Here is a 21,294-nt window from a genome sequence, read left to right as displayed (position 1 = left end):
ACCAAGCTTCAGCAGGTAAGCGGTAAGGTCCAGGCAGTCTCTCCAGCTCTTTGGAAACTATGCCAGGCTTGGGACGCTGTCCTCCCCCAGACGCCTTCATCATTCACTTAGACTGTATTGGTCCAACAGGGCTCCCTTAGACTATGGGAGCCAGTTGGACCAATACCATTTCATTGAATGACGCAGCCGCACATAGGCAGCCCCCCGCCATGACCAGCCGCCACTCCTCACACAGCTCAGGGTTCCACCAAAATAGGATAGTGTGCCATCTGAAAGGGATTTCTGTCCCATGTTTTAATAACTGGTATAAATAAAATGTACAATTGTAGATCTTATATAATTGTGTTACAAGTGGGTGCGTGTGTTTTATAAATAGTCTGTACATTGAAGTTATCTATGTTTGCAGTCTTATTTAGTGAGCTATAATAAGCTGCTCTGTAACAGCTCCCGGTATCTGCGATACCAGTTACACAATGGACAGTCCCATCTCATGTAGGCAGCAGGTCTGTCCACATTCCTGTTGCCTTTACATCATAATGCTTCATTTCTTTGTGCTCAGTTTTTTGTTTTATGGGCAGCCAGTTCTGCCACAGCGCATTACATACACACTGTTTCTAATGAGGCTCTCTGCGTCACTCAAAGGTCAGACCGTAAACTGCACCAATCTAAGTGTGTATTAATGCATGGTTCATACGTCACACCTGTATGACTTGGCGCCCGACGCTATGTAGAAGCCCCATTACACATTCCAACTTTTCTGTAATAATGACCTGGTTTAAAACAAATTATTTTAGCTTAGGTTTCCCGTAAACCTATAATTCCTGTTTTAACGCTCTCCACTTGGATTCAGTATAATACATCAACATTCACAGTATCCACACGAGAATGTCAACATTGTCATAATATTGACATTCCCTATGTCAACAATCAGCATGTCAACACTGATGAAATGTCAACATGGTCAGAATGTCAACACTGAGAGTTTCTCTAAAAACTGAATAATGGGTTAAAATTTTACCTCATCTGCAAGTTCAAAACCCCCTCTCCCATCAATACATATCTGTCCCACATAATTTAACCATTAAATGATGGTGGACAGGTAGGGTGAGGTGTAAATGATGGGGGACAGGTAGGGTGAGGTGTAAATGATGGGGGACAGGTAGGGTGAGGTGTAAATGATGGGGGACAGGTAGGGTGAGGTGTAAATGATGGGGGACAGGTAGGGTGTGGTGTAAATGATGGGGGACAGGTAGGGTGAGGTGTAAATGATGGGGGACAGGTAGGGTGAGGTGTAAATGATGGGGGACAGGTAGGGTGAGGTGTAAATGATGGGGGACAGGTAGGGTGAGGTGTAAATGATGGGGGACAGGTAGGGTGCGGTGTAAATGATGGGGGACAGGTAGGGTGAGGTGTAAATGATGGGGGACAGGTAGGGTGCGGTGTAAATGATGGGGGACAGGTAGGGTGAGGTGTAAATGATGGGGGACAGGTAGGGTGAGGTGTAAATGATGGAAGAGGGGGTTTTAAACATACAGATGTGCCCTAAATGTTGATATTCTGCCCATGTTCACATCATGAATTTCGACATTACGAATGTCTACATAACTGTCGACGATAATACTGCATACCCTTCACTTGTAAATAAAAGTAAATGTTATGATATATAAGTAATTGAGGACTTGTACAACAATAATATTAAAACCTATTTAAAATTCTATTTGATAGGTTTGTGAAAAGAGTAATTACCATACGTCATATGAGCCATGTTTCATGTCCCAGGTTACCAGTTTAAGCCCCTAAAGGAATGGGGCCTGTTCTTGTTCTGCTGGTTTTTATATGTCATGAGTTTGATTCCCGATTGGGGTACTATCTGTTTGTAGTTTGTATGTATTTTCCCTTGGGTAGTCTGAACTCCTCCTATAATCTAAAAACTTACTACTAGGTTAATTGCTGGCAAAACGTGTGTGCGCTTTTGTGTGTTAGGGAACTTAAAGCCTGATTCAGATTTGAGAATAGAGTAATGGGGGGCATCCACTACAAGATCTGAAAACGACTGCACGATTACGACATTGTAATCGTGCAGTCGTTTGTCAGTCGTGTGATGTGCCTGCACGGAACGAGCAGACGTTCAGTGCAGGGTCATCCATCATCTGGAAACATGCTGAGCCCGACGATATCGTCAGGTTGACCAGCATGTTTGCACGATGATAGATGTCTAAAAGACCAAATTTTCAAATGATTTTCAAACAATGTTCGAATGATTTTATCGTTATCGTTCAACTTTATCGTCTAGTGGATACCTCCCTTAAGTTATAGCAAGTAACTGTGAACCAGGACAAACCATATTGCAATGCAAGGGGTGCAAATACATACATTTTATTTTGCATGCCGGGTAAAATACTGGCTGCTTTTGCATGTAGGCCACAAATACTGCACAGCTTTATTTTTACACTGCAATTTAGATGTCTGTTAAGACACCCTCCTCCCATATCTAAATCGCTCTGGATATTTTAAATCTGCCCCACCTGCCGTGCAGCATGGTTTTACCAAGGTGATCAGTTACGTGCTATATCTTACTCTATTCCCAAAGCTGAGTCAGGCCCTTAGACTGAAAGCTCCTATGAGCCAGGGGCTAATGTGAATGACAAATGAGCAGCTCTGTAAAGAGAATACTTTAGTGACACTGTATCGATAATCCATATATAGAATTACTCCAGCACATACTTCCCCCTTTTTCATTAAAGCTTTGTTTTCCTTCTATTGCACTGTGACCTGCCTGCATAGTTCTGTGGACTGAGCTGTTTTCCAGTAACATAGGGAGGCTTATCATGCCTTTTGCCTTGTTGATCTATGTTCAGCTATGAGTCCCTCCCCTAGAAATTCCAGCCAGACTCCATCTGTCTGTACTGTGGAAAAAACAAATGACACATCCCTAATAACTAGATTTTAAAGATCCACATTACTGTGCTTTGTATCTGGGCATTACTGTGCTTTGTATCTGAGCATTACTGTGCTTTGTATCTGAGCATTACTGTGCTTTGTATCTGGGCATTACTGTGCTTTGTATCTGAGCATTACTGTGCAGAGAGGCTGTGTTAAAAAAAATTATCTGGCAAAAATAGAGCTATAATTACCTATGAGCTGCTGTCACTCTTTATTTGCTCAATATTACCGTTAAAGTCCTTGGAAGGAAAGGATGCCTTGTTTTGTAGGATGTGGACAGTTTGATAACCATAATAGGCCACTTGCGTGTAGTTTTTTTGTGATTTCACACCTGCTCAACTAGAACAAAGAGAACGGTCTATAATCCACCTATAAATTCCTGTCTGTTTACCCTGATCCTCTTCTGGATATTTCTATGTTCTGCATACTAGCTGATTTCAGGTTTCTATCGCACCCTCCATAACACTTTGTGCTGCATTTGTAACACAGGCTGGGTCTCCCCCTTATGTGCCTGGAGTTCCCCTCACTGAATAATTTAACAGATTCCCTCATAGCAAGCATAAGAGGAAATATAGTGTGTGTGATAATTATATTTATTATAGTTAGTCTTTCTATAGCCCCACCCATGTCTTCATTCCTATATAAGGAAATTAATTTTCTTCATAAACATTGTCAAAAAGACTTAGGTGTCTATTTACTAAGCTGTGTTAGGAGATAAAGTGGACGGTGATAAGGTACCAGCCAATCAGCTCCTAACTGCCATTTTTCAAACACAGCAAGTGACATGGCAGTTAGGAGCTGATTGGATGGTACCTTATCACCGTTCACTTTATCTCCTAACAGCTTAGTAAATAGACCCCTTAAAATTTTATAGCATGCAAACTCTATTAAAGCTGCACTACCACCTAAGGAGAAGCTGGTGACATTCAGGGGGAGAGTTTTCAAACTTTCTAAACGGGACAAGTGGAGATGTTGCCCAACCATTCGGATTATAGCTATCATTTATCTAGTACAGCCTATAAAATAACTAGAAGCTGATTGGTTGCTATGGCCAACATCTCCACTTATCCTGTTTTAGAAGGTTTGATACATTTCCCCCCTTCTTATTCTGATAATCTGGGTGCACCAGGAGTCATTGTTGTAGGACATTTACGGAATTTATATCCATGGTTTTATTGTATGGCGAAGGTCACCATCACTGGGAGATGCCACTTACTATCCACGTGTCTGTTCCATGTGATGACTGTAGCGTCACTCTCACCATATCTCTGCCCAATTGATTGTGTAGTTGTGTGATTATTGCTCTCCCAGGAGATTGTCATTAGGTCTTTCCTGTTTACATGCTCCGGGGTAATAAAGGGGTCAAAATGTTTTCTGACAACCACCACTCTGTATGTGATGACATTGGATGCGTTCGGCATCCCGGAGGTCGGGATGCCAACGCTTATATTACCGGTGCCGGAATACCGACGCCGGTCAGCATCCCGACCGCCGGGATGCCGAAGGTAAGTAGCGGGGTTGGGGGGAGCGTTAGGGTTAGGCACTAGAGGGAGTGTTAGGGATAGGCCCTAAGGGGGAGGGTTAGATTTAGGGTGCGGGGAGGGGGAGCTTAGGCTTAGGTACCAAAGAGGGAGGGTTAGTGTAGGGAGAGGGGAAGGGTTAGCATACCGACCAACAAGTATCGCTATGTTGACCCTGTTGGGATTCTGACTGCCAGGATCCCGACTGTCGGTATTTCATACCGATCCCCTGTTATGTAGTGAGAGTAATGCCCTGCCCTGTATCTGTCTTTGTTGTCCTCTCTTATAAAGTTGACAGAACAATTTGAATGTACTGATGAATGTTCCTGTAATGTTTACCAGGTTACCCGTGTCCCCTGGATGGAGTACCTGTGCCTATCCTGGCACTCCTTACTGTAGGTGTTGGCAGGAACTGGTTTATTGTAACTTGAGGTCTGGCAGATCTATATAATGTTAATTATAAGAGGCCTGCTGTATTATTATAATTTAGGCTAGGTGTCTATGGAATGCTAATGGCTTGTTTGTTTCTATAGTCTCACATGGTTAATGAGAGCCTATATGATGCCTACGTATGTATACAATGTCAGATATTTTACATTACTGGTCAACTCTAATTTAAAGCCAAAGTTTGTCATAGACTAATGAAGTGCTACTACAGCTGCAGGTTATTCCGGCCTTTCTTACATGGTTAGACAGATTAATATCATTAACTCTTTCACAATGTATCTGCATTCTGGGTACTTTCATAGAGCCGGATTATTATTAATCCTGTTCTCAATACTGTCATTATCCACAGTACTTATCCTCTGCTTCCAGCAGGCGATTAGGTAACCACTTGAGGAATGCACAAAGAAACGTCCTTAAAGTGCCGCTGTTGTCTACATATGGAGGAATTTATGTTGTAAAATGAAGATATTGTGAGATATCACAGAATTCCGGCGCGAATTACAAAATCGCCATGTTCTAATCACCTGCTGGAACAGATATAGAACTAGTGCTAAAAGTGCCACAAATTCAAAACACAAACCGTAAAGTTTCACTGTGCCGGGGCACAAATAAGAATGTTGTGTACTATGTACCTTGTGGGGGAATTCAATCAGCCATGGTAATCTACAGTGCGCTAATTAATCTCCCAGGGCTATCCAATTAGCCCCGAAGTCAGCCCAGCCGCAGCCATTATCGGGTATTTTTTATTTTTTTTCAGAACCTCAGCAGGCTCTTAAAAATAAATAAATAAAATTTTAAAAAAATAGTTTTCTGGATCTCTGCAACGAAAACATAGCGCACATTCTGAATTAGGGCGGGGAGGAATTTTTAAAAATTTTTTCCTGTCCGCTCGCAAAGCTGTGGGTGCCCACCCACAGCTAGTGCGAGCGGGCAGGAGATGGTCGCGATTATCGCGACTATCGGGCTTGCGCGGAGACCCTGTGATAGGGTCTCAGGTCTCGCAAGCCCAAATGGACTTCCTGCTCTAATAGAGCAGGAAGTCCCCTACTGACATCACTCGTGATGTCAGTAAGGCCGCCCACTTGTTCAGCCAGCCCCCTTCACCACCTACAAAACTGGGCGAGCTGTCGATCAACATTGACAGCCGCCCCGTTTTGTTGCGAGATCCGGAGCGAGTGATTTCTCACTCGCTACGGGGCTTGCACTGGCCCACCATCGACCCGCTTGTGAGCTGGTCTGAATCAGGCCCTTATAATGGATTCTATGGGTGGAATGCAATTGTTTGCACCCCCCTTTGAGCCCGACGGAGCTATTCAATTGTTGCTCCTGTTGGGCGCAAACAGCTGCTGGCGCTGGCATTTTGTTCGCAGCCCCGGGGGTGATGAGCGGAGATGCACGTATTGTGGCCCATTTGGGCGCCCAAACAGCACTTTTGGCGATTGCGCCCAGCACTTTGGTTGGGTGTAGTGCAACAATTGGCGTCAATTGAATTGCACCATGCGATCTCCGGTCACTTTTGACTGGAGATCAGGCGCGCTAAAACAATTGAATTCCACCCTATGTGTTTTCGTGCAATTAGAGAGAATATTTGGCGCGAAAAAAATGGCAGAAAAAGAGGTTGCAAAAAATTGCTAAAAAGTCCTGTTTTTCGCGTGTGGAAAATTACCAGGGCTAATTGCATTTCGTGTCATTGGGTACAGGGAGGGCTCTCAATTAAAAATAAAGGCATTAGTGCCAGTGGGGGAGTTGATTTATTAAACAGCAGAAATCCGCCCAAATTCGGGCCTTTGGTGCACGAACTCTGCACGACCAGTAGTTTGCATGGGATCAGCTGCTTTATGCTGATAATCGCGGTGCAATTGGTAACAATTGAATTTTGCCCATCGGGTGCCCATTACTAACAGGCGCCCAAAATCAATTGAATTCCCCCCTTAGAGTAATGTGCGGCCCCTTTGAATGTAATGGAGCGGCCCAATGCATCCAGGGCCGGCTCTATCATAAGGCAGCTGCCTAGAGTGCCCGGAATCTGGGGGCACTACTTAGTCTGCCTATCACAAAATTAAGGATGTGTATGGTCTTACTGTTGGTGGCAGCTGTGGGATTTAAAAGACTATGCCATCTGAGGGGCTGGGAAGTGGGTATTGCCTAGGGTGCTGAGAAACCTTGCTCCGGCACTGAATGCAGTCCCCAAAGTGTATCAGGCTGCTGATCACTGTTCTAAAATCATCCCTCCCTAGACAAAGGGGGATCGCTCTGTGGCTGGGTATAGAGCAACGCTAACATTTAGCACGGCACTAACCCAAGCAACCAACTGGTCACCCTAGCCAGGAATCCCTGCCCTGACACCCCGTGGCCACCGACTCCCGCCCTGAAGACACCCTGGAGAACGAGGTATCTCCCTGCTAGCACCAACGGACTGGTACCTAGGGGCGAGTGATGGGACGCCGCTACTCACCCACATCTCCCATCTACATTGACTTCGAACCACCCCAATCACAACCTGTGAGGGTGACCATAATACGCAAGTGATCTATTGTGCCATAACAATGACTATATGCGAGCACCGCTGACGCAACAGCATTAACAGTGGGATTTGAACTTCCACATGTGTTCATCAACGTGTCTCATTTATAGTCGCTAAATTGATTTTGTTTATTTTCTTGTTCTTTAGTAAAATTGATTCATTGATCTTCTTTTTTTTTTTTTTTTCTTCTACAATAGTATACTCAGGACAGGACACTTGTACAGGTTGAGCGCAGTACCCCTATTGTTTCTTTAAACTGGGTACACACCTGAAAGATATATCTGCTGATGATGGTTGTTCATTCACACGGACCAACCATCACTGTCCTCTGGCTGGGGTTCGCATCGCGCCTCCTCTCCGGTGGGCTGCGCAACAAGTGTACAAGCGTTCGTCTGACCGCCCGTACACACAGCACGATGTGCAGATAGATCAATTCATCCGATATGTCGGCCAGTGTGTACCCAGCATTAGACTAGCTGTCAGTCATCCATTTGCTGTGTTACGTTTTCATAGACCTATGATTCAGATCACTTTGTTATTCATAATTAGAATGACTAGTGCTACAGCCCTGCCCTGGGCAGACTGGTTTTAGTTTACACTATGACTGGGAGACCCCACGCTGCAGTGATGGGTTTTGTTTTTTATTCCCACTGGATTACCAAAATAAAAAGACATCCCATTGGACTACTAGGAAAGTGGTATTTATACTTTTTCAAAAACATTCTGAGAATTCTCTGTAAAGTGTCGTGTAATACGGTGGCACTATATAAATTAGAGGTATTAAACTACATATTATGGGGAGAAAAGCATTGGTGATTTTAAAATGCATAAATTGTCTGTTTTGACATCCTGATCTCAGAAAGTAACTTGTAATTTGGTCAGATTTAATAAAACGAAGGAAAATAAAGTCCTTGTGGTTTCCTCCCCTTAATCTGCAGTGTACGTCAGCTATGAAATGTTTTCATTAGAGTATTACATTGGCACATACCTGTCCCACAATAATGTCAGTGGGAAGGGCATAGCAGAGATTGCGGTGTATTTTTAGTTCTTGCATTGTCATTAAGGGTGTGACCTTTAAGAACCACAAATTCTGCAGACATGAAATACGTAACACCATGGATATTACACACCACATAACTTATTTTATGCAGCTCTATTTATATGCAAACACGTAAGATGTTTAACTTTGTCACGCATGACTAAATTGGGCGAGTACACGTGAATCAGTTCTGCTGTAATTGTCCTGTTTGATTTGGGTACATTAAGGTACAGTAGCCTAACCTCATGTATATGGGACATATAATGTGATGTATAATCTTGATTTGTTGCTATTTTCAGAAACAAAGTATATAGAAGTATACTGTAATTGATATGGCACTTAAAGCTAGGTACTCCCCATCCGATTGTGCAACCCAGCGACGGTGCGATACAATATAACAATACACCACACACCCCTACACAATGCACGATCCGGTGTACGACAGCTCAATGTATTGTTCTATGTTACATGTAAAGCTAGGTACACACACTACAATCCATTGAACGATATATATATCGTCTCATCATGGATAGGAACAATTTGTTGTACACATCATATAGGGTGGTATTCAATTGTTATAGCGTGCCCAATCTGTCTAAAGTGACTGGCGATCGCGGGGCGCTATTCAATTGTTGCAGTTTTTCGCGCTGATCACAGGTCACTTTTCGCACATTTCAGCTCGCACCCCGCTGGGGCTGCGAGCTGAAATGGTGCACCGGCAGCTGATCGCGCCCGACAGGGTTGTAACAATTGAATACCGCCCATAGTGTGTATGCCCGATCCGTCGTTCATAATAGTCATTCATCACATCGTCCCATCTGCTGTGCTGCACAGCAGATGGGACGATACAATGAATGATGTGGTGCAATCACTTATTTATTATTATTGTTATTATCCTTTTATTTATATGCCGCCACAAGTGTTCCGCAGCAGATAGTACATAAAACTAGTAAGTGAACAAGAAACAAGTAACTTGCAGTACATTACAGCGCAGGACAAGGACACGACTTATTGCTGCAATAGCGAATAAAGCACTCACAATAAGCAGCCGGGAGTTGGCAGTCACGTGTTAGGTGACCTTATGGGGAGTAAAGAGTAGAAGAAAATGTAAAGAGACTCACATGAGGGAAGAGGTCCCTGCTCGTGAGAGCTTACATTCTAATATCGCATGCACCACATCAGCATGTAACGATACATCACACCATCGTACGCTGGATCGTACAGTGTTTATGGTGCGCACAGTGTATTGTTACATCGCATTGCACCGTCCCTGGGTTTCACCATCACATGGTGTGTACCCAGCTTACTGGTACCATGTCTGTGCAGAACAGCAAATTGGACTATGCGATGAACGACAGATCGGGCATACACACTGTACAAAGTGTACAGTATTTTTGTTCTGATCTACATTGGAACTATATATCATACGATACATCCTGTAGTTTGTACCCAGCTGAAGAATATTATGCCACTTGGACAGCTTTCTCATCAAAGGAACGCAATTGCTGTTAACGTGATGACTAATTGTGGTACAAAATGGTAGCTGATCCCCCACCCCCCCCCATGTATAATATGAGGTCTGGACAATATATGCAAGGGGATGCAATCGGGAAGCCGGCTGACATTATACCGACAGCCAGCTCTCCGGCTGTCGTACCCCAGCGAGGGTGAAATGACCGGCGTCTAGATGTAGACGCCGCTCATTTCACCGACTCCGGGAGACCGGCGCCCGGCATCCTGATCGAAGGGATGCCGGGCACCGCGAGTGGACAGCCGTGAGGGGGAGAATGGGGGGGGGGTTTAGGTTTAGGGCTCCCGGGGGGACTTAGGGTTAGGCAAGGGGAGGTTAGGGTTAGGCTAGGGGGAGGGTTAGGCACCCCCGGGGGGAGGTTAGGGTTTGGCATCCCCTCGGGGGATTTAGGTTTAGGCAGCGGGGAAGAGGGGGGTTAGGCACTTTGGGGGGGGGAGGTTAGGGTTAGGCACCCCTAAAGGAGGGTTAGGGTGGTAGGTTAGGTTAGTTAGTACTTGCCTGGGGACGATCGGGATATCCAGCGCTGTCGGGCTGCTGCTGCCGGGATCTGTTCCTCTGTCGGCCTGACGCTGCCAGGATTCGACCTGCCGGCCATGCGGCTGGCGGTATTACATAGCGATTCCTGTGCATGTAACCATAGTAGCTGAGTATTCAGCAGATGTTGCTCAATAATATAAAGGCAATGATTATGTAATACAGCCCCACTCTCAGTAGTGAGATTAATCTCATCCCAAGACTTCTTGGAAATATTTAGTTTATCAGCTTTTTCATTCCTTAAGACTCCCACCTCTGTAGTGCTGGCTGGTGTAGGAGGGGGCGAGGGTACTGTACACTGCTTCCATCTGGGAAAATCCCATGCAGCTGGTCTGGGAGCCCTTTTTGCCATATCACTTGCAGTAAGCCAAAATTTGAATGGGCATGAGTTAAAACAACCAAACTGAGGACCTCATTAAGAGTCTGTCGCAAGCGCTGAGCGCTTGCAACCGACTCTGTTTTGCGCAAGCCCCGGAGCAAGAGAGAAACTCTCTCGCTCCGGAGCTCACTACAAAAGGGGCGGCTGTTGATGTTGATCGATAGCTCGCCCCGTTTTGTAGGCGGAGCGGGGGGTGGTTACACAAACTGAGGCGTTCCTGACAGAATGCCTGCAGTTTTGTGGGCGGCCGCACTGACATCAGCAGTGATGTCAGTGGGGAGTTTCCTGCTCGATCAGAGGCTCACTGGGGCTTGCGGGTGCAGAGACCCAACCTTAGGGTCTCGTCGCAAGCCCCGAAGGTCGCGATGGTCTTGACCATTGCGACCATCACCCTGGTTGATCGCTAAGCTGTGGATGGTAACCCACAGCTTAGCTAGCGACCAGGAGGCCGCACAAAAAAAAAAAGAAGCGCCCGTCCTCATTCAGAGAGAGCGATCACTTCTTGTGACCGCCTCTGAATGAGGGCCTGAGTGTCTTATATTGTTAGATGTAGATAATAATAATGTGGTAATATTTGTCCAGATAATAATTGTGCAACTGTGGTCCCTGTCCTACATCTATAGATAGATAGATGCAAATCACTCAGATGTCAGTGCTTGGTTCGGCTGTAATCTAATAATATTTGCATAACCCACATAATGTGTTGTAGGTGATACTGTCTGGTGAATAGTGATGTTGCTGATTGCCAGTGTGTATGTATTGATTATACATACACATTATTATAATTATGTATGTGTTGATTATGTATTTTGTTTTTCTATACAAAGTATTCCAACTTTATCCAAGAACGTCCATCAGCCATGTGTGCAGGAAATATATATTTTATTTATTGCTGCTGACAAAATTATCAATTCTATCTCTAATGCCTGAACTTGAGTGATCTGATGTGGTTGTGGGTGTCTGACGTCCGTTACTCATGCTGTGGTTGCCTTAATGTAGTTTGTCCCTTTTTATGCGTGGGATTTTCTACTTTGTTGTGTGTGTTCCTTGTGACTGCCCGTCTTGTTTTCTGTACTTTTAATTGAACAAACTGTTCTTCCTGGCATACCTGTATTTCAAGAGGAACTTCACAATAACCTATTGTTGGAACACATGAGGCCTGTACGTAGGGGCTGTCTGACAGTCTGGTAATTGTTTGGCAGAAATAAGCTACACTTTGGAAACTGAAATGAACATCACTGATGGTCGATGGTTTTTGCTATCAGCAAAAAAACATTGATGGTTGAGGCCTGCGCTGAGCTAGGACATCAGGCCGCCACTGATGATCATCAAACATCGGGGATCCAGCATTGATGGTGCAGCATCGATGCCAAAATTGCTTGGCATTGAACACAGACATCGATGGTTGCAAAATGATTGGTGGATAGCCACCCTTACTTTAAATCTTTTTGAATTGATTTGAGCTTCTATTTTTTAGAAGGAAATTCAAAGCAATCGGCCTGGGAGAGTCAAATGTCGTAATGGTGTCTGTTTTGCAAACAATGACTTTGACATTTTTTTTATTTGATCATAATTAGCTGTCAGTACCACCTTAGTTACACTACTAATATTTTAGATCGTATGATTATGAGGGGAAGTTTGCATTTTCTCCATTTTAAGAATAGGACAATGTTAGCCGAGGTTACAAGAGTATTGTTACACTTTTCCCTCCCTGTTCAGGGCCAGATTAGCAATGGGGACTACAGTCCCAGGCCTCCATATAAAATTAGGCCCATAATTATGACCGCATGATGATGACCAGCAACCTAGCATGCCAAATGGTTGCCCATAAAATCATAAGTATTAAAAGTGTGTTTATTTTCTTCCCAAAATTTTGGCAATTTTTAGATTTTTACATATTTAGGGTGGTATTGGGCTCATAATGTAGGTGGTGTAAATCAGTGGTTCTTATGCTCAGTCCCCCATACATCTGTGCAGCTGCTGGGTGGTCTGGAACATGTGACCTGACAGGGGTCCTGAGGACTGGGGTGGAGAAACACTGGTGTACATGCTCACATGGCACTGGCCACATCTCCTCAGCTTCTCACAATAGGCCCTTAGTCATTATCAGTCCCAGACCCACTTTGGGTCATCACTTTATTGCGTCTTACCTCCATGCAATGTATTGGTGGGTTCTGACACCTGACCACAACCTATACATAGCTGGGGAGTGGGAATTTTTAGCACCCTATATTCTACAGATTTTAACTTGAATCCATCACATTTACTCCTACATTCCGTTTCATAGTGGTCGCCAGAAAAGGCACAGCCCTACAAGGCAGGACGCATTCCGCAAATCGACATTTGAAATGTCAACATTCATAATGTTGACAGATAATGTCAGCATCTGCAAAACGTTGACTTGTTCACAATGTCGACATCGTAAATGTTGACACACAGAAAGAAGCCTGAGTGCTATTAAGCCAGAGAGTCAATTATCAGTGCAGCAGTGAAACTTAGAGGTGATTGCCAACCTCACTGACAAGAACAATATGAATAAAAACACTGCGCTCTGATAATTAAGTAGAAACATATGAGTAACACCTTGGTATATTAAACTCAATTTATTATCTATGAAAAAGATATTCAAATAATAAGACACACATAGAAAATGACATATAAAAACTCATAATAATCACATAAAGTCAGCTGAGGAAGCTATATAGAATGTGAACAATAAAGGATAATTAAGATTGTGAATACAGATAAAGGAGATGATCAGGCTCCGATATTAGTATCTCAATCCTCTACTATTGACTATAGATATATTAATTATGACAATCTGTGCCAAGAAGTAAAGTTGCAGCTAAGTAGCCAATTCAGGTGTAATCAGCAATGCATGTAACATGAGAACATTGACAGTCTAGCTAATGGTAGCTCTCCCCTTTAGAAAAAACAGAAGCCTTTGGTGTTATGTCCAACACATGTATCAAAGTCTTGGATACAGTGGGTTATCCCCAACAAATTGTAAACATGAAGAACCGCAAGTGAGTCTGTATCAGGAAATGATTGTAAATTCCTGAAATGTGTTGCAGGACACAAACGTAGGTACCTGAGAGTTTATACAATGATGGAAACCATAGGTTTACCTGTGAAGGCTGCTATCACGATCTCTGAGTGTTAGAAACACAGGACCTAGTGTGGCTTAACGTGGGTCAGCACGGCCAGCCAGGGAGTGACGTCTGGCAGAGGTGGATGTACTGCAGCGCACTGTGTAATGGAAATTAATACCAATCTCCGTCTGTGTGCTGACGTCCACCGGGACCTTCAATTGGCAGTGATAGCGTCTTGGGTGCCTGTGCTCTGATAGCACAGTGTGGTCAGCAGACAGGGAACCGGTGTGCACCCGCACTCTCTCAGAAGAAGTTGTAGATTACCGCTTCTGGTACAGCCGCAATTAGGTAGTAGCAGGTCTCATGAAGAAAATGTGAACGACTGTCAGACCATTAACTGCAGGTATCTTGATCGGGGAGCAGCTCCAATTAGCTGAATAGAGAACACACCAACGCGTTTCGGCTACTGCTGTAGCCTTTTTCAAGCTGAAATGCTCTCTAGATTGTGAGTTCATATATATATATAGTATCAGGCTAAAAGCCATTGGACAATTGGATAATTGAATTTAACTCTTGACCATTTGTTTCAACATAAATAGATCAAAATATCTTTCTCTCTGTGTAATTTTTTGTTATTTTTCTTCTAAAATCACATCTCTTCTCATAGTATCAACATAAAACTATATATCAGTGGGCATAAATAATTATCATAAATATAATCTATTCAAAAATAATTAAATTATTCACTTAAATATAAAGAAGTCTTACAACAACATATAAGGCAATTAGTGGTGCACATATATGTGCACATGTGTATATACATGAATATTTTGCATACACATATGAAAGCACATGTACCAACATACACAGCACATACCCACATATATTATCTATTATTTTGCATAATTTTTAATATTTATAAACTCAATGTCCCAACAAAAAAAACATGACAAAGCCATATGGACCAAAACTAATAAATAATATATCGTATATTCCAGAATAATATTAATAATTAATGATAATAACAATAAATGGATTCTCTAGACAATATAGGCTGTTTTATAATACCACCTAATCCAATATCAGCCATCATAAGAAAACAGAACTATACTAACACTTATATCGTGCAAATATAATTTAATTAGAAATGATAAATGAAAAATAAAAAATATTAAAATGTAAATAATATAATAATAATTAATTTATATAAAGATTAACCCTAGTAGAGATCATGATAGCAGCCTTCACAGGTAAACCTATGGCTTCCATCATTGTATAAACTCTCAGGTACCTACGTTTGTGTCCTGCAAAACATTTCAGGAATTTACAATAATTTCCTGATACAGACTCACTTGCGGTTCTTCATGTTTACAATTTGTTGGGGATAACCCACTGTATCCAGGACTTTGATACATGTGTTGGACATAACACCAAAGGCTTCTGTTTTTTCTAAAGGGGAGAGCTACCATTAGCTAGACTGTCAATGTTCTCATGTTACATGCATTGCTGATTACACCTGAATTGGCTACTTAGCTGCAACTTTACTTCTTGGCACAGATTGTCATAATTAATATATCTATAGTCAATAGTAGAGGATTGAGATACTAATATCGGAGCCTGATCATCTCCTTTATCTGTATTCACAATCTTAATTATCCTTTATTGTTCACATTCTATATAGCTTCCTCAGCTGACTTTATGTGATTATTATGAGTTTTTATATGTCATTTTCTATGTGTGTCTTATTATTTGAATATCTTTTTTATAGATAATAAATTGAGTTTAATATACCAAGGTGTTACTCATGTTTCTACTTAATTATCAGAGCGCAGTGTTTTTTTCATATCGTAAATGTTGATGCTGACATTTGGGGAAATGACGCCATTAGGCATAGGGACATGCTGCCGCCACTGCAGTTTTGCAACTAAAGCCGCAACTTGTGATTAAAGCTGCAGCCGCTGTTAGGGTACTTACCTCCGCAACGTCTGGAACAGCTGCATTGCGGCACTAACTATTATTGGCATGTCGACATTTCATCAGTGTCAAAATGGTGTCGACATGTTGCATTTTGACATTGACAATTTCACATTCTCATGTCGACATCAAGAGTGTCAATGTAGTAACCGTCGACCATATATACCGATCCCTCCTGCTCTCCAGTCTGTTCTATGTGGCACAGATTGGCGTCTGAAATGACTGATTTTATTGGTCTTATGAAGCCATACATTTTGATTAGTGTGGTTCTCCAAAATGTAGCGAAGTTTGTTTTACTTTGCCAATTGTATATTGCCTTATAAAATAGGTACTGTCTGGGATGGGATACAGTCAAAATGCCGACGGCCAGGAAGCCGTCTGACTAAATTCCAGCGTCTAAATACCGACGCGGGACTAAAGACAGGAGTCGAAATCCCGACGCTCGTCTATATTCTGACGCTGGAATCTAGACAGACTGCTTCCCGAACGAAGGTAAGCCGGGCAGTGTTGGCGCTTAGCCGTGGGGAGGGAGGGTTCGGTTTTGGGACCCCTGGGGGGACTTGGGGTTAGGCACCACCCCGGGAGGGTTAGGTTTAGGGTGCGGGGAGGGGGGGGGGGGGGATTAGGGTTAAGCACCTCCGGGTGAAGGTTAGGTACCACTGGGGGTAGGTTAGGGTTAGGCACCACTAAGGGAGGGTTAGGAGGGGGAGAGGGGAGGGTTAGGGTACTTACCAGCCCCAGTCGAGATCTTCAGCGTTTGGGCTTGCGGCGTCTGGATTTAGTCAGACGGCTTCCCAGCTGTCAGCATTTCATACACAGCCCTCTGGGATGCCATCATTCCTAAATAGCTTCTGTACATGTGTTTTTGGATTTCAGGTCACCTACACAGAATTTCTGAATCTCTAAAATTAGGTCAAAAATGCCTCTTCTAACATTTAACTGAATGAAATACCCAGGATGTGCATATACCAAGCTTGTCTGTAGCTGAAGTGAAAGTTGAATGTATGCTTTGCACATGGATGTCGTTCACACCTTAATAATCGCATGTACAGTGTATTCAAAATAAGACAAATAAGAGTCCCTTGTCCTGTTTCCACCTTTTACATTGGATATTAGCCCTACATCTAATCCTTTTGCTGCCAAGTGTTTTATCCGTATAGCCTCCCTTTCCTACGCAGCTCATGTAATCATTGTCTTTGTCATTATGTAGGTGGTATCCTCTTAAATCAAAGCCTGGGAAGAAGGAAAAGGAGCGAGGTCAGATCGAGGTAGAGGTGAAGTTCATGAGGAACAACATGACTGCCAGCATGTTTGACCTGTCCATGAAAGAGAAGTCCCGCTCACCATTCGGGAAGCTCAAGGACAAGATTAAAGGAAAGCGTCAGGATGGGTTTCCCGACACCGCCTCCGCCATTGTCCCCAGCTCAAATCAATATGGAGATGACAGTGATGAAGAAATTTCGTCTGAGGGAGGAAAGAAGAAATCCAAGTTGAAAAACCTGTTCTCTAAATCAGGATTGAAGAAGAACTCCTCCATTTCCCAGTCCATGTCTGTCTTGCCCACACCTCCACCATCCCCCTCTCAAAGAACCGTGCTGAAGCCTGGTGACTTCTCATCTGACTTTGGCCAAGCTCAAGGATCCCCAGTGTCAGAGAGTGAGTATTGATAGTTGCTCCCACCTCATTGATGATGTTATAACTTATCATTTATTTATGGTCTTTTTATAGATGTAGCGCTATCGTTAAAGTATGAATCATCATGCAGTATGTTGTGTAAAACCAAAGCGCACCAGTCACTTACGGAGATTGGAGTCTGCCGTTTGTGGACACAGGGCCTGATCAAAGTAGTTCGCTAGATGCGATTGCTCGCGCCCAGCGTATGCAAATTCAGCGCACGCCCAGCAAGGCAGGCGATCGCTCGGCAAGGCATTAGCACACCCACTATGTCTTGGCGAGCGATCACTTTGTGTAAGCAGACGCCCACCAGCCATAAGACGCCCATTTGCGCACGTCATCTCCAGGCAGTGCATGAAAACATTTGTACGTCGAGCACCATCGGATGTGCTCGCAGCGATTGAGGTTGACTACACCTGCCCGCAAGCCTTGCGATCCCTTCAGCGTGAAATACAATTAGGTGACGTGTACAATGCCTGTTAATTATGCACGCCAATGAAACTGCGTTGAAACACACAGGCACGCCTGCGTACGCATCTCCACTCCCCCCGTTTCTAGTGGCCTGCCCCTGTTACCGCCCACAAAGGCCTCTCCTGTCACTGATTCAACTGGGCTGTCTATACTGAGCCAGCGAGTGCTTCCCAGTCTGTTGCAGTGGTTGGCGCCCGCGCAATGTGATGCATGCGCAGAACGCAAGAATCAGCCAGCAACGAGCGATCGCATCCTAGCGAGCAGGTCTGAATAAGGTCCACAGCCAATATGTATAACAATGCAGCAGCAGAATTGAGATACCACAGGCACTTTGGGTTCTATCTTCGTCATAAATGCCACAACTTCAAGTGTTCATACATGTGTCCTCCCCCCGCCCCCCCCCCCCACCTATGATATAATTGGCCTTAGCAGTTGCTCCTCCTCAGACCATGTTTACCAGTGTGTCGGGTCAGTGCCTATGTGAATGAGTGGTAATTCCATCTTGGTGTCACATTGTACTGATAAGTTGGAAATAAATGTTATCGCTAGTTCATTTACCACCATTCTCAGTACACTTTATACCCCTACCAAGTGACTGTGTGATGGCTCTAGTTCTCAGGTTTGCTCTTTCCCGATAATTCAGTGCCTCATAGTAAAAAAATTATTGCCCTCAAACTACACCAAAATCACTTTTTTTTTTTTTTTTTTTTTTTTTTTTTTGAGATTAAACTAAAAAAGTTAGCTTTATTTTTTCTTGTTTTTTTGTTTTTTTTTGTTTTGTGCTTTTTAAAAAAAAAAAAAATCAGCCATTTGACACCATTTATAAACCTACTGTACCTTCCTAATGCCCACAAACAGCCTTCTATACGGTCCTGCTAACAAAATTATCAATTTTGGGGGGTCCAGGATGGTCTGCCCACTTATTCATGCACTTGACTCGCATCTCATTTGGCAGTCAATTCGCAAACCTCCGCAGCGAGTACCGCGAATAGGCATTTTTAATTGGATTGGAGAATTCTCGGGAGCGCGCATTTGTGCGAAGTCTGCGAGTTTCAAGAAACAAACTCGCAATTCATACCTAATTGGATTGACCTCTTATTTTGACTACTGCACATAAGCTTCTCACATGACTGAGTCTTTTTGTTTTGCTTTCCTAATGTTGTGTTTTTTGTTTGTTTGTTTGTTTGTGGTTTGTTTTTGTTTTAAATGGAAACTTCAACATGGTCAAATTGAATAAAGTATTTTTTTGCTTTCCTGTCATTGTTGTGACCTTTAAATAACTACTACCATGTCTCCCAGTGCATGATTAAAGCAATAAACGTGTAACAGGACTTCTATCCTTGACCTTTTTATTTATTTTTATTCTTCATTCAGAATAAGGTTTAGAAGACCCTATTGAAACTTTTGATATTTTTTTCAGGACGATTTCCTCACCTTCCTGTAATCATGACGCACAAAAGAACAGCCAGTGCAGACACCAAGCAGTGGAACCAAATCACTTCAGGAAACAAAAAAGATGGGCTGTCTTTCTTCACTGGAATGAAGTCAAAAAATGATCCAATCACTCGATCCAACTTGTGTATCAATGGAAATCATGTATACAATGAAGAGTCTGAGCCAAAAAGTGACAGTTCCAAGGACAGCTCTCTGACCAACTCCCCACAGATCTCTCCGAAAACTCCTCTTTATGCATCCGCTGAAAACTTGTCCTCCAAAACTTCCAAAGATACTGTAAACCCATTCGACAACCCTCCTGAGAAATGGACAACCTCTTCCACCTCCAATTCTTCCCTAAAGTCTCTTGAACAAAGCCCAACACAAAGCTCACAGGTTGAAGAGCCCAGACCTAAAACTCCTCCTTTGGTCTCAGACATCCCAAAAGAAGTCAAGGAGAATAAAAAGCCGGAAACCAAGAAGTCCTCCTTGCTTGCTTTGGTTACTGGGAGGAAGGACACTCCTAAAACTGAGTCTTTTGCTGATGTGCCTTTAAAGAAGGAAGATCCAAAGGCAGTCAGTAGTCGGCAAACTCTAGACATGCAAACCAAAAAGAGCTCACTGAAACAATTTGATGAAGACCGGGTTGAGGAGAAGAAGCCAGAACCTCTTCCAGCAGAAAAGAATACAAAAACCTCCGCTGTAAAACCCAGGTTAGTAGCGTCTTCTTTCTCCATGTACATGTTCTTTACTGTAGCAAAAACTTTTTGTCTCCAAATTGTTTATACAAATATTTTTATATATATTGATTCAGAAGCGTTTCAAGTATACATACATATATGTGTGTGTATATATATGTATGTATGTATGTATATATGTATATATATATATATATATATATATATATATATATATATATATATATTATTATTATTAATGCAAAGCTTTGGAATTGGTGGCCAAGACCACACATTTGTTGGTACTCTGTCCCTCTCCTGGGCTGTTGGCCAGTGCTGTGACATTCCTTTCTACAGGAACTAGAAAGTAGCCATAATTGTGAATGTGTCAAGCTGCAACTTTGGAGTTGCCACTATATCCAGAATAAACATTTTCTGTTCTTTGATTGAAATGTGATATAGCCAATTATTGCCATCTCCACATTCAAGCTTGTATAATTATGTTACTGAAATAAGCGTGTTTGCTTGATTACAATGCGTAAAATTATATTCGGACTTCAAGAAGTTGTGAGCTCCTACTTGCACTATGGGCCTGATTCAGAGATGTACGCTTATCTGATGGTTTAGGGGCTGCACATGTGCAGAACGGCTCCTGCGATCTTGTTCAGATACCCCCCTCCCCCAAGCCCCAGCATGATTGACATGCTGTGGAGTTTGGTGGGCGTGGACATGGCTGGCCACAGTTCCCGGAAACAGGTGCTTGTCTCCCTCTGTTTTCCGGGAAGGATGAGGCCAGGGTCTGCGTCTCTGGATGCAAATTTCCTGGCCTCGCAGCTGCCAGGACCCGGCCAGCCTGGGCAGGTTGCGATGGCGATCCCAGGCTGTGACCTTGGGCGCAGCACTGGGTTTGCAGATGCAGCAAGGAGGTGTCTGTTTCCTACAGAGACCTCCTGCTGCATTAGCATCTGAGATGGACGGAATTGTACAGCCGCTCGTGTGTGACTCTGCAATTTCGTCCATCTCTGAATCAGGCCCGCTGTTGGTATGATTCTGCT

General features: G+C 43.3%; 1 protein-coding gene across 1 annotated transcript in view; it reads left to right on the top strand.

Moving 5' to 3' along the window:
- RAB11FIP1 (RAB11 family interacting protein 1) overlaps positions 1-21,294 on the top strand; it is a 45,727-nt gene that overhangs the window by 11,074 nt on the left and 13,359 nt on the right. The window contains exons 2-3 of the mRNA XM_088453050.1: positions 17,194-17,639; positions 19,549-20,275. Coding sequence (XP_088309176.1) covers positions 17,194-17,639; positions 19,549-20,275 — 1,173 coding nt within the window. The remainder of the gene's footprint in view (positions 1-17,193; positions 17,640-19,548; positions 20,276-21,294) is intronic.

This window comes from Taudactylus pleione, unplaced genomic scaffold (assembly GCF_031769625.1).
Source record: "Taudactylus pleione unplaced genomic scaffold, aTauple2 ptg000567l, whole genome shotgun sequence".
Taxonomy (NCBI): Eukaryota; Metazoa; Chordata; class Amphibia; order Anura; family Myobatrachidae; genus Taudactylus; species Taudactylus pleione.
This window is presented reverse-complemented; position numbering and strand designations above follow the sequence as displayed.